Source organism: Heptranchias perlo, chromosome 13, assembly GCF_035084215.1.
Source record: "Heptranchias perlo isolate sHepPer1 chromosome 13, sHepPer1.hap1, whole genome shotgun sequence".
Lineage (NCBI taxonomy): Eukaryota > Metazoa > Chordata > Chondrichthyes > Hexanchiformes > Hexanchidae > Heptranchias > Heptranchias perlo.
In genome coordinates this window covers 46,231,283-46,243,516 of record NC_090337.1, presented here as the reverse complement: position 1 = coordinate 46,243,516, position 12,234 = coordinate 46,231,283, and the positions used below count along the sequence as shown (strand labels likewise).

Sequence of the window (12,234 nt, the reverse complement as noted above, 5' to 3'; positions counted from 1 at the left end):
TAGTACATTGAGAGAATCATGCTCTTGCAACTTGGTAACCTTCTCTTCAGGCAGCATGCTGTTACAGTATTAAAAAATTTCGAGATCAGTCTTTAGTGACCAGAAAACTGAGCGCTTTAAATTCACAAATGCATCAAGGCATATTCTACTTACTACACCAGTCCCTGATATAGGGCAGAACTTTCATCTTTGGTGAGGGCATAAATCGGGTGATATCGGATCAGCTGCCAGTTATACACCCTACCTGATTTTCCTTTCCATCGACTTCAATGAAACCTACTTTTGCACTTTTTTGGCCTTCCCACCCTGCGTAAGATTTCTTATTAGTAAGCATATTATGGGTGCAATTATTGTTACTTTATTCTGGATGGAAAAAGGCTTGTAGAAGGATCAGCAGCCTCAGCATTCACCAGCAGCTGCTAGATCTCAGAAGACAACAGGTGAGCGGGGCTGTTTACAGGTGACCATACCCAGCCCACTTGGTGTACAGGCCAAGAGTTACCTTCCTGGATCTATCTGAGGAGAAGTGCAGGAGGAGAGTGCGCTTCTCCAAGCAGGCTCTTGCAGACCTCTGGAGCCTCCTGCAACAGGTCCTGCTGCCTATTGGACCAGGAGGGCATGCTTTGCCAGTGGCCGTCAAATTCACCACTACCCTGAATTTCTTCGCCACTGGCAACTTTCAGGCTGCTACAGGGGACATCAACCATACATCACAGTCTACAGTACACAGCTTCATTAATCAGGTCATGGACGCCCTGCTTGTCAGAGTAGAGCATTATGTCACCTTCCTCATTCATCTCGGCAATCAACAGGAAAGAGCTTTGGGGCTTTGCAGCAGTGTCCGTCTTCCCTTGCGTGCCTGGTATTATTACGTGCACACATGTTGCCATCAGGGCGCCAGAACATGAGCCAGAAAGATATGTAACTAGAAAAGGATACCACTCAGTCAATGTGCAGCTAGTGGCCGACAGGAGCACCATCATGCAGATTTGTGCAAGGTACCGAGGGAGCTGCCACAATGCACTTATCCTGAGAGAGGTTACCATCCCCAAATATTCGATCCTATGAGGAACGTGACAAGGTGCTCGCTGGGGGACGAGATACCTCCTACAGACGTGGGTAATGACACCCCTATGCAAACCTGCCAGGCCCGAGCAACACAGATATAACCAAAGCCAGAGGACCACCACGATCATTATAGAACACACCATTTGAATGCTGAAGCAGAGATTCAGGTGTCTTGACCGGGCGAGGGGTTCTCTACAATATGCCCCCAAGAGAGTGTCCCGCATTGTTGTGGTATGCTGAATACTGCATAACCTCGCATTACAGAGGCCTGTATTTGGAAGAGGCAGATCAGCAGTAACTGCAGTCCTCATTGGATGAGGACAATTATGGGGAAGGAGAGGAAGCAGCAGATATGGGCCAGCTCATCGCCTTGCAGCAAGAGATGAGGGATCAGCTCAGTGCTCAGCGATTCTGCTGAGCTGATCAAAACTCTGCCCTAAGAACTTACACAGAGCCCCCCTCTGATTAACAGTCCTTTATGTATCCTCCACCACTCCCTTCATCCTGCATTAAAAAAAACATTCAAACCATTCAGATAACTTCTATATCAATGACATGCTGACAATTCAGACTTAGAAGCTGCTATTAAAGCACACTGCAGATCAAAGTGCCAAATGCGATAAAGGCGATTAATTTAATGGCAAGGATAATAATTGCCTTTCATCAGTTTCTAATATACTAATATTGTGCTAACATTGTATTTAAATAAACCATTTTAAAGGGAGTGAGCAATTTAAAGCCAAAAGCTTTCTAATTATTTATTTTTCAAGCTTCAAATTAAAACATTCTCCTGTAGAGAAGTTCCAGTTGTTTTACACAAGTTGGATTTGGGTAATACCTTTCTTTGTCCACATTGGACAGAAGTTAATCAAGACAGCATTGATGAACTTTTCTTGCAGAATGTTTTTACTTCAAGAATTGCGATCGTAACTGCGGTGATATCTTTTGTAGATCGTAAGAAAGATCTTGTGAAGCTGCAGGCCGGGGAATATGTTGCCCTGGGAAAGGTGGAGTCTGCTTTGAAGAACAGCCCAATAATAGATAATATCTGTGCCTATGCAAGCAGGTAAGAATTATGCAAAATGCACTGGTTTCCGAGTAAAATTCTCAACATACTGTTTTCCTCCAAATGATCTTAGTGTACAGGTTTAGAAAATAAATTTAAGCTATTTCTGTGTATGCCAGATTTTGATGAGTTGATTCTATTTATTTGTCTGCACTGAAGGATGTTTTAATGGGGCCAACTTTTGTCCAAGTGCAAGTGTTCATTGCTCCACTGGTGGGAAACCCCAGGGCAGCAGAAAGGGGGCATTGCGGGTCTCTGTCCCTTTTTCGTCTGTTTTGCACTCGGGGAACAGAGCGCTTCCTGGGTATAAAATGGAGGAAAATCTGCCCCATATCTCCATAACTCACTCTGGCAATAATGTATTATTTTAATTGTTTTCAGCATTTTTTAAATTACCTTCCTTAGATCTATTTATACCACACAATTGGAATATTAAATTAAATTTCTGGAAATGTTGTAAAATATCTTCACCTTTCAAGTGTATGATGTAAAAATATGTTCAGATACTACTGGTAATGTGAAATCTAAATTTTTTTTGAATGCTAAATTTTAATGTAAAGTTTGTTTAAATTGAAATGAGTTTATTTTAAAGATTTATCAACCCCAGCATGACTAACGGATTTATTTTGTTTTTGTTTTTTCAGTGATCAGTCTTATGTTATCTGTTTTGTGGTGCCCAATCAGAAGCAGCTAATAGCTCTGGCTTATCAGAAGGGTATAATAGGAAGCTGGACTGATATTTGTAACAGCCCAGAAATGGAGAAAGAGGTGCTGAGAGAAATTACTGATGCTGCTGCAATAGGTGAGCTTGAATGGGAAAAAACAGATGGCTCCATTGGAGAATCCAATCCAAATTTAATCTTTAATGTTACAAAAATGGCTGATTTGGTTTAAGGGCTATCTACAGCTTCAACCGACATAGCCCTTATAGATCAAAATATTCGTTTGTTTGGGGAGAAAGGGGAAGGAAGGTGTGAATTATTTTAAAATTTGTTTTCTGATAGTAAATAATTTACTTCAGCACCTCCACACAATTTATATTGACAAATGAATTTCCAAAGGGAATATTCCAGAAGTATTTGGAGATTCAGAATCTTGCAAATTACTGATCCACCACTTCTAAATTATGGATATGTCAGAACATCATGAAACATTGTTGATAAACTTTCAGATTTTAGGGAATAATTCCCCTTTAAACTAACACAGGAGCGATGAGATTCAGAGATACAAAGATACTGCATTATTTGATAACACAAATATAGATAACACTGTGCATGTTCGAAGAGACTGTTAATTTGGCTACGTTGATGGTACTTTTGCCTCTGAGTCGGGTGGCTGTGGGCTCAAGCCCCACCAGAAGTTTGAACATATAATCTAGACTAATACTTCAGTGTGGTATTGATGCTGCATTGATAGCGGTGTCCTCTTTTGGATGCAAAGTTAAATTATCCGAAGAAGAGCAGTGAGTTCTCAATGTCCTGGCCAATATCCTTCCCTCATCCAGCACCATCAAAGCAGATTTGCTGGTCATTTATTTAATTTCTTTGTGGACATTGCTGCATGGAAATTAACTATCATGTTTGCCTACATAACAAAAGTGACTGCACTTCAAAATTAAATCTTTGGTTGTAAGGTGCTTTGGGGCATCCTCATAATGCAATATAAATACAAGTAATTTCTTCGTTAGTCCTATTAGAATTTTTTTCAAGCTTTAATTGCTGAAATGCTGTAAAATCTGAAATAAGTACCTTAAACTGGCAGTGATTGCTAATTAGGCTGTTAACAGAATTTTATAAAAGGCCCAAGATGAATTGCACCATTCCCCAGCCAACTGGTTCTTATACCCCAGAATGGCTCACAGGAGTCAACAACTAGAAACTGTGTCACAATGCACTGAATTGACTTCCTCCTCAATGTTCCCTCATGCCTTCTATGTCCAATGAATAATAAATGTGTTTTTTTTCAGTTTGTCATTACTAATTTATAGTATAGAAGGTCCATGTTGTAATGTGCTAATTGGAAGCCAACCAAATAGCATATCAAACTGAGGAAGGGTTATAAACCGTGTCACTGAGATAAATCTTATCTGTAAGCACAACACCACTAAAATCATTTAGTATTTGCCTCACTTTGGTTGTTCCAATGGCTGGAGTATGCTGGAGGTGTCTCAGGTCATGTCAAATATCTTTTTATAAAGAAGATTGAAAGATTTGTATATTTTTCAAGCCCTAAAAATGTGTTCCAACCCCAATAATCATGTACTTAAACATGCTATTTTCTAAGTGATGTATCAGTATGTTTTTAAATTTACAATTTTTGTGTTTCATAAAAATATTCTACTTTAAAGTGGTAAATAATCCTTTGAGTCAGAAGTAAAAGGATGATAAATTAACATTTTCAGGCTTCAAATTGACTAATTGCAAAGCAGGTAACTAATATCTAGTTACTTTGCATATTATGGCAACAATTATAAAACATTGGAAAAGAGGATTCACGATTTTTGGTGTAATGCAGTAGCTGACATGGAAGATTTAAATTACTTTTTTTTTCTTCAGTGACCTACAGGTGGGTTTCCAAAAGGGAGGAGTAATAGTGCTGGGGGCCTACCATAAATATTTTTCATCAGCCTGACCCTAGGAAATTTGAGAGGGGTCACATTAGTGGTTAGGAGTTCCGCTCCAATACATTTCCAGTGGAAGGCCCACCATGGAAGAAAATCTAGGCCTAACAATAGTAAAGATGAAAAAGAAATGCTGCCTACATTATAAATTCTAATGGCAGCTGCCATTTTGTGTATGTTGGTGGTCATTTTTTTGTCTACACATTTTGTTTAATGTTGAAAATTTAAATGCTACTTGTGGGAATGAGAAAGATAATTATTTTTGTTGGTAGCCTTTTGTCCTCCATTCACCACGATATTTCTGCAGCTATTGATGCTTTGACCCCATTAACAACCATGACTCTCTCATCCTGGTCATTCCCCTGGTACATCCCTCCTCTCTGCTCCCTTAAGTCCAAGGGACGCAGACTTAAAACGCTTATGGCGAACAACTGGTCTAGCCGTTCATCACCAGATCTGGCTGGATCACATAAAGTGCTATCGGGTCCTGCTCGCCTCTGCCAAAACTGCTCACTATTCCAGGATCATCCTCGAATGCAAAAATAACCCTGCTTCTCTTCTGCACTACAAACTGCCTTCTTAATCCCCTCTCCCCTGCCTCCTCCATCCAACAACAAGTGAGAGGAGCTCATGGACTTCTTTGTCACTAAGATTGAGACCATCCATTCAGCTACCTCTGCTGCTTCCCTCTCTTCCCCTAGCCCACCAAGTCAAACTTCCCCTAATGTTGTCCCCTGCCATAGCCCTGAACTCACATCTTTCTCTAGTTTCTTTCCTATCTCCCCTCATGCCCTCTCCAAGTTCGTCTTGTCTGAGACCCACCTGCTTCCTCAACTCTATTCCACTAAATTGCTGACCCCAAAATTCCTTTCCTGGCCCCCATGTTAGCTGATATTGTTAACGGTTCACTCTCCTCAGGTACTGTACCACTCACCTTCAAATCTGCCGTCATCACCCACCTCCTTAAAAAACCCACCCTTTACCCCTCTGTCCTTGCAAACTACCACCCCATCTCCACCTCCCTTTCCTCTCCAAAGTCCTTGAAAGCGATGTCACCTTCCAAATCTGTGCCCATCTTTCCCGCAACTCCATTTTGGAACCCCTCCAATCAGGTTTCCGCCCCTGCCACAGTACTGAAACCACCCTTATCAAAGTCGAAAATCACATCCTATGTGACTATGACCATGATAAACTATCCCTCCTCATCCTTCACAGCCTTTCACACTGTTGACTACATCATCCTCCTCCAGTGCCTCACCTCCATCGTCCAGCTGGACGGGACTGCCCTCGCCTGGTTCCATTCTTATCTATCCAGTTGTAGCCAGAGAATCACTTGCAATGGCTTCTCTTCCCGCTCCCACATTGTGTCACCTCTGAAATCCCCCAAGGATCTATCCTTGGCGCCCTCCTATTTCTCATCTACATGCTGCCCCTCGGCGACATCATTCGAAAACACGACGTCAGGTTCCATGTGTATGCTGACGACACCCAGCTCTACCTCACCACCACCTCTCTTAACCCCTCCACTCTCTCTGATTTGTCCGACTGCTTGTCCGATCAGAAACTATCTCCAACTAAATATTGGAAGACCGAAGCCATTATCCCGTTCTCCCATCACCTCGTGCTCGCTGACCCACATTGGCTCCTGGCCTGGCAACGCCTCGATTTTAAAATTCTCATCCTTGTTTTCAAATTCCTCCATGGCCTCGCCCCTCTCTATCTCTGTAACCTCCTCCAGACCTACAACTCTCTGAGATCTCTGCAGTCCTCCAATTCTGGCCTCTTGCGTATCCCCGATTTTAATCGCTGCACCATTGCTGGCCGTGCCTTCAGCTGCCTAGGCCCTAAGCTCTGGAATTCCCCGTCAAACCTCTCAGCCTCTCCACCTCTCTCCTCTCCTTTAAGACGCCCCTTAAAACCTACCTCTTTCACCAAGCTTTTGGTCACCTGGCCTAATATCTCCTCATGAGGCTCAACGTCCCCGGTCTCTTGTGTTTTATTTTTGTTTTGTTTAAAAAAAAGTATAAATTTTTCTGCATAAATCTATTGTATATGAAAAATTCTTTGTATTTAGGATTTTTACAGATCTAACGTCAAATTTTGTTTGATAATGCTCATGAGTAGCGCCTTGGGATGTTTTATTACGTTAAAGGTGCTATATAAATGCAAGTCGTTGTTGTATCTATCTAGGGCTGCAGCACAGTTAGATTTCAACATTTTTCCTGTTTATGTGGTTTGCTTTGAAAGCCATTTAGTCAATGATTGCTTCGAATGGGTGTTTCTTGAGCGACAATACTGTTGAAAGTTCATGAAATGTAATCCCTGTATCTTGAGTACTGCATATCTGATCTCTGAAAGTTGTTTATTTTGCAAAAAGAGGAATTTTATTAAGATCCATGGCAATTAGTGATCTTTGTTGTCTCTATTAATAATGTCTTGAAGGGAAAGTCTGCATGTGAGTCAAACTGTCTTACTCTGATCAGTTCTTTCCAGTGAGCTGAAAAATGGCAACAGCCTAGGAGCAAGAGATGTTCTCATCATGATTGTTGGGAAATGATATATGGTAGAAAACAGAATTTTCTTTTTAAAGGCACTACTGGAGGATTAAATGTAAAAACGATTCTAACTTCACACACACTGTTGTAAGGCTGTGGGCTGCACTACCAGAGTTAGTGATTGAAGCAGAGACCATGTCAACATTTTAAAAATAGCTTAGATAGGTGGTTGAAGAAAAGGTGAATAAAGGCATATGGGAACAAAAAAAACACAGCGTGGGCACATGGGATTGGGACTACTCATGTGGAGGATAAATACCAACATGGGCTAGTGGGGTTAAACGGCCTGTTTCTGTGTTGTAAGTCCAATGTAATTCTGTGTAACTCCTAAATGCATTCACATCTATATCCATTCCTTTTCTTATATTTTAACTGTTTGTTTTGTGTTTGTGTTTGTAGCAAGATTGGAAAAGTTTGAAATTCCATTGAAAGTTCGGCTGAGTCCTGAGCCCTGGACTCCAGAGACAGGCCTGGTCACTGATGCCTTCAAATTGAAACGGAAGGAACTCAAGACCTACTACCAAGCGGACATTGAACGAATGTATGGAGGAAAATAATACCAGCATTCTACTCCACCCCATCAGATAGGAATGAACTCAAAGCATAATTACAACTGAGACCACAAAACACAGCATTGTTTATCAAATCTAATACCATAGCATTGATTAATCTGAAAGAAATCACAGTAAAAAAACAAAGTTACCCTGTACCAGAAACTGACTATCCTTTGATTGTAGGTATTGACATTTATCCAGGTCAGGATTACTAAACCATTTGAAACAAAAGTAACTTGTTTCTTTTTGTGTTTATTTATAAATTAAATGTTATTCAACAAATGGACTAGGAGAACAAATGAATTGTACATAACTACATGAGGTCATGAGCCTCTAATACAGTGCTGTTCTCGCATGATTGCGGAAACGGTATAGTTTATTTATTATACATTTGTGCAATGGTTAAATTAGTCATGCTTTGATCTGTGCAGGGCTTGTTCAATCCAAGAATTTTCAGGAACTTCTGATGAATTTCATTGGTGGGTTCAACAAATTTATCCAGTGAATAGCTGAGCCATAAAGACCAACAAGGTCCCAGGTTCAATCCCCGGCCTGTGATGAGTTAATTGATCTAATCCAGGGTAGCGGTGTGGGCACTTAAATTAGGAATGAAAAATCGACCAATGGCTCCAGCATCTGATGGCTATCCAGTAACCCTGGCTGGAAATGTTGCATGTATAAAGGACAGAATTGAGCTTGTCTGTGATGCCCGCTCCCCTGGTCAAACAGCCTGCCTACACTTGCTGTCAAGTTTTACACTTGGGTGTGATACCAGGGTGTGTCTAGCACTTGTGTAATCATAGCCCTGCAAGTAGTCAATGTCTTCAGGAAAGAATGGGGAAAAAATGATTTTAAGGAAAAACTTCATTAGTGCTGTGGTATATCACACATGGAAGAAAGTTTATAAATCACATACATTTAAACATGTTTTTATCTTTTTGTGCATTGTATTTGTTCTATTAGTAGATTGGTGGTAAAGTGTAAATGAAGAAATAAGCAGAAGACTGCTGTTGAAATGTTTCTGAAATGGCTGATAGTTTTGCACCTTAGCTAAGCTTGTGCGTCTGAATGTAACAAAACACAATGGAAATGCATTGTGTAGCAATTCATATTGTCAATTGAGGATGTAAAAAATCCATATTATACAAACAGATTCAAAAACCAGTTGTTGCAGTGTGATTGTCATTGATTTGTAAGGAAATGTTTGCACCATAGATCAAGCTAATGTTCCCTCCAAGTTGCTAAAGAGCTCCATTTGTTTCATGTAAGTAGGAACTAAAGATTTCTACATCTGTGGGGAAAGAAATGGCCTCCCTTGCACCATAGGAACATAGGAACAGGAATAGGCCATTTAGCCCCTCGAGCCTGTTCTGCCATTCAATGAGATCATGGCTGATCTGTGACCTAACTTTATATAGAGTATTCAAAATAGAAATTTGTGTTCAGACCTCTGCACTATTCTCTTTGCCCTGGGCTTACGTTTTGAGATAGGCAGGAGCCAAAGGGATAAAAAGTGGAATTCAGGGTATTGCTTAGGCGAGCTTGTACATTATGGGAAATAGCGAGAAAAGAGACTTCTCTCATTCTCTCTTGTTTTTCCTGAGGCTTACACCTTTATCTCTTACATTTGATTGCAGAACTATGGGGTATTACAGCTTTAAAATGGACATGCTAAAACGTGCACATTATCAATGTATATTAGACAGTGGTTAATAAAATATCTGGGATGTATTGTAGCTTTTGTTTTCCAGAATGCACCATTTTAGTGCTTTTGACCTGTACTAACGATAAACCTAATACCAGCTCTAAAATCTCTGCAGTTTATAGATATGGTATTGATAGCTACTTTTACAGTGAGACCTACATTTTCATAAAGACAGAACATTGAAAATAATGCACAAATTGAAACCCTTCAGCTGCTCGCTGATGGTTGTCCTCTTGGTTTTCAGATATTGTTTACTGCCAAGAGTACTGCTTTCTTCAGCTAATTTTCTACTACTGGCAATCAGTTGTAACTCCATAACTGTCTAGTATGTTTGCACCAAATATACTATTAGTACATGTAATAGTTAAAATGGGTAGTATTTGGTATGCATGTAAATTGATTTGTGAAAATAATTTGTGAACGTTTTTAAACAACAGAAGCAATCATGTTCACAATGATACTTTGAGAGGAGATGACAATAGCTTTTGAAAGTGAATCCAAGTTGTTACTTCATGTCCTAAGGGCCTTGGTTCAGTAGCTCAGTAATGGCAAACACAGTTGTAAGTTACTCATTTTCATGGTGTCTGATTCTGCTGGGATGCATTTGAACTTGTTTGTTTCATGTGAATAATTTGAGCATTTGTTATGTTTTGTGCATGGTTATTAGAAAAACTTTCTAAATGTCATCTTGTGATGAAGGGGAGAGGATTAAAATGTACATACAAGAAAGGTGCATACACTTGTATAAAACTTATTGGAGGGTAAAAGTCTGCTCTACTCTATGTATTTTGACTACTGTTAATTTTAAGGAATTCTGGTGTGGCATCTACATTAAATCTTGTTGGTATTTAATGGTCCATTTCTATCTGTAAATACCTCTAGGACTGTAAATTTGGTGAAAGTTCCTTTTTTCTTTTGAATAGTCAACTGTACAGTAATCTTAACTCAGTATTTAATGTAATGAATTTCAAGACAAAAGGCTGGAATTTTCTTTGGACCTCCTGCAAAGATCGTACTGTATGATCCACAGTTACAAAATGTATTCAATTATTTATTTGTATTTGGATATGTTTTCAGTTACAAAATAAAACTGTAATTTGTGATTTCCATTTTTTGTTTAAATATGCCCCTGATTTTTGTGTTAGTGAAATTCTGATCCTGCTTGATTATGTCATTCTAGACCTGCAAATGCATGAGCATTAAATAGCTTGCATTTTAAAATAAATCACCACCATATATTTGAGCTCTTCAGATTGTGTGATATGTCCATAATTCGAGTGCCCAGAATATACAATCCTGCCATTGATGACATGTAGATACAGAATATCAATACATATGGAAGACTAAATAGCTGAGCACCATTGATGTAAAGAAAAGACCCTTTATAATGTACTACTAATGATGCCATGTTCTAAATATCATACAGAGGCTCCAACAATGCACTCGCATGGTTCCATTCTTATCTATGCAAATGTAGCAATGGCTTCTCTTCCACCCCACACGCTCACTTCTAGGAAACCCCCCCTCCACCAAATCTATTCTTGGCCCCATCCTCTTCCTCCGCTACTTGCTGCCCTTTGGCAACATCCTCCTCAAGCATAGGATCAGCTTTAATATGTATGTCACTGACACCCAGATTTACCTTTCTTGACCTGTCAACTGCCTCAGTGCAGGCAGACTGCTTAAATGACATACAGCCTTGGATGTGCCTGAACTTCAACACCAGGAAGACCAATGACATTGTCTTTAGCACCCGCCATCAACTACCCTCCCTTGCCACTGTCGACATGTACCCCATGGTGTACCTGACTATATACTAAATGGAGGTTGTGTTCAGGCATATTTCCGCTACAGTTGTAATATAGGTGCAAAGTGAAACTACTTTGCACTAATGCGCTATTATACATAAACAACTTGCATTTATATGGTGTTTTTAACACAAAAAAGTCCCAAGGTGCATCACAGCAGTACAGACACTGAGCTAAATGAGGGATTATTGAGTGAACAAAAGCTTGATTGAACACATGGGTTTTGAGATGCTTTTTAAAAGAGAAAATGCATAAAGATTTAGGGAAGGGTCTCCAGAGATTAAGACCAAAGTGGTTGCAGGCTGCGCCACCAATGATGGGGTTAAAGGAGGGGGGAAGCTTTCAAACCTGTAATCCTCTCCATCACAAAGACCACCAGCTTCCATCTCTGCCCTGCCTCAGCCCATTCATTACTGAAACCCTCATGTCACCTCCATATTTGACTACTTTTAAGCTCTCCTTGTCAGCCTTTACCCTCCATAAAGTTCAGCTTGTCCAAAATTTTGTTCATATCCAATCCGGCACCAAATCCCATTTGTAACATCCAAAAGGGGTACGATAACATAGTGGTTATGTTACTGGACTAGTAATCCAGAGACCTGGACTAATAATCCGGAGTCATGAGTTCAAATCCTGCCACGGCAGCTGGGGAATTTAAATTCAATTAATTAAATTCAATTAATTAAATAAAATCTGGAATTAAAATACTAGTATCAGTAATGGTGGCCATGAAACTATCGGATTGTCGTAAAAACCCATCTGGTTCACTAATGTCCTTTAGGGAAGGAAACCTGCCGTCCTTACCCGGTCTGGCCGATATGTGACTCCAGACCCACAGCAATGTGGTTGATTCTTAAT

At 40.1% G+C, this 12,234-nt stretch overlaps 1 protein-coding gene across 1 annotated transcript in view; it reads left to right on the top strand.

The window, feature by feature from the left end:
• The window catches only part of acsl3a (acyl-CoA synthetase long chain family member 3a), a 103,107-nt gene extending 92,430 nt beyond the window's left edge, over positions 1-10,677 (top strand). Inside the window, exons 13-15 of the mRNA XM_067995416.1 lie at positions 2,020-2,134; positions 2,779-2,936; positions 7,709-10,677. Coding sequence (XP_067851517.1) covers positions 2,020-2,134; positions 2,779-2,936; positions 7,709-7,866 — 431 coding nt within the window. The 3' untranslated portion in view covers positions 7,867-10,677. The remainder of the gene's footprint in view (positions 1-2,019; positions 2,135-2,778; positions 2,937-7,708) is intronic.
• The last annotated feature ends 1,557 nt before the right edge of the window (positions 10,678-12,234 follow it).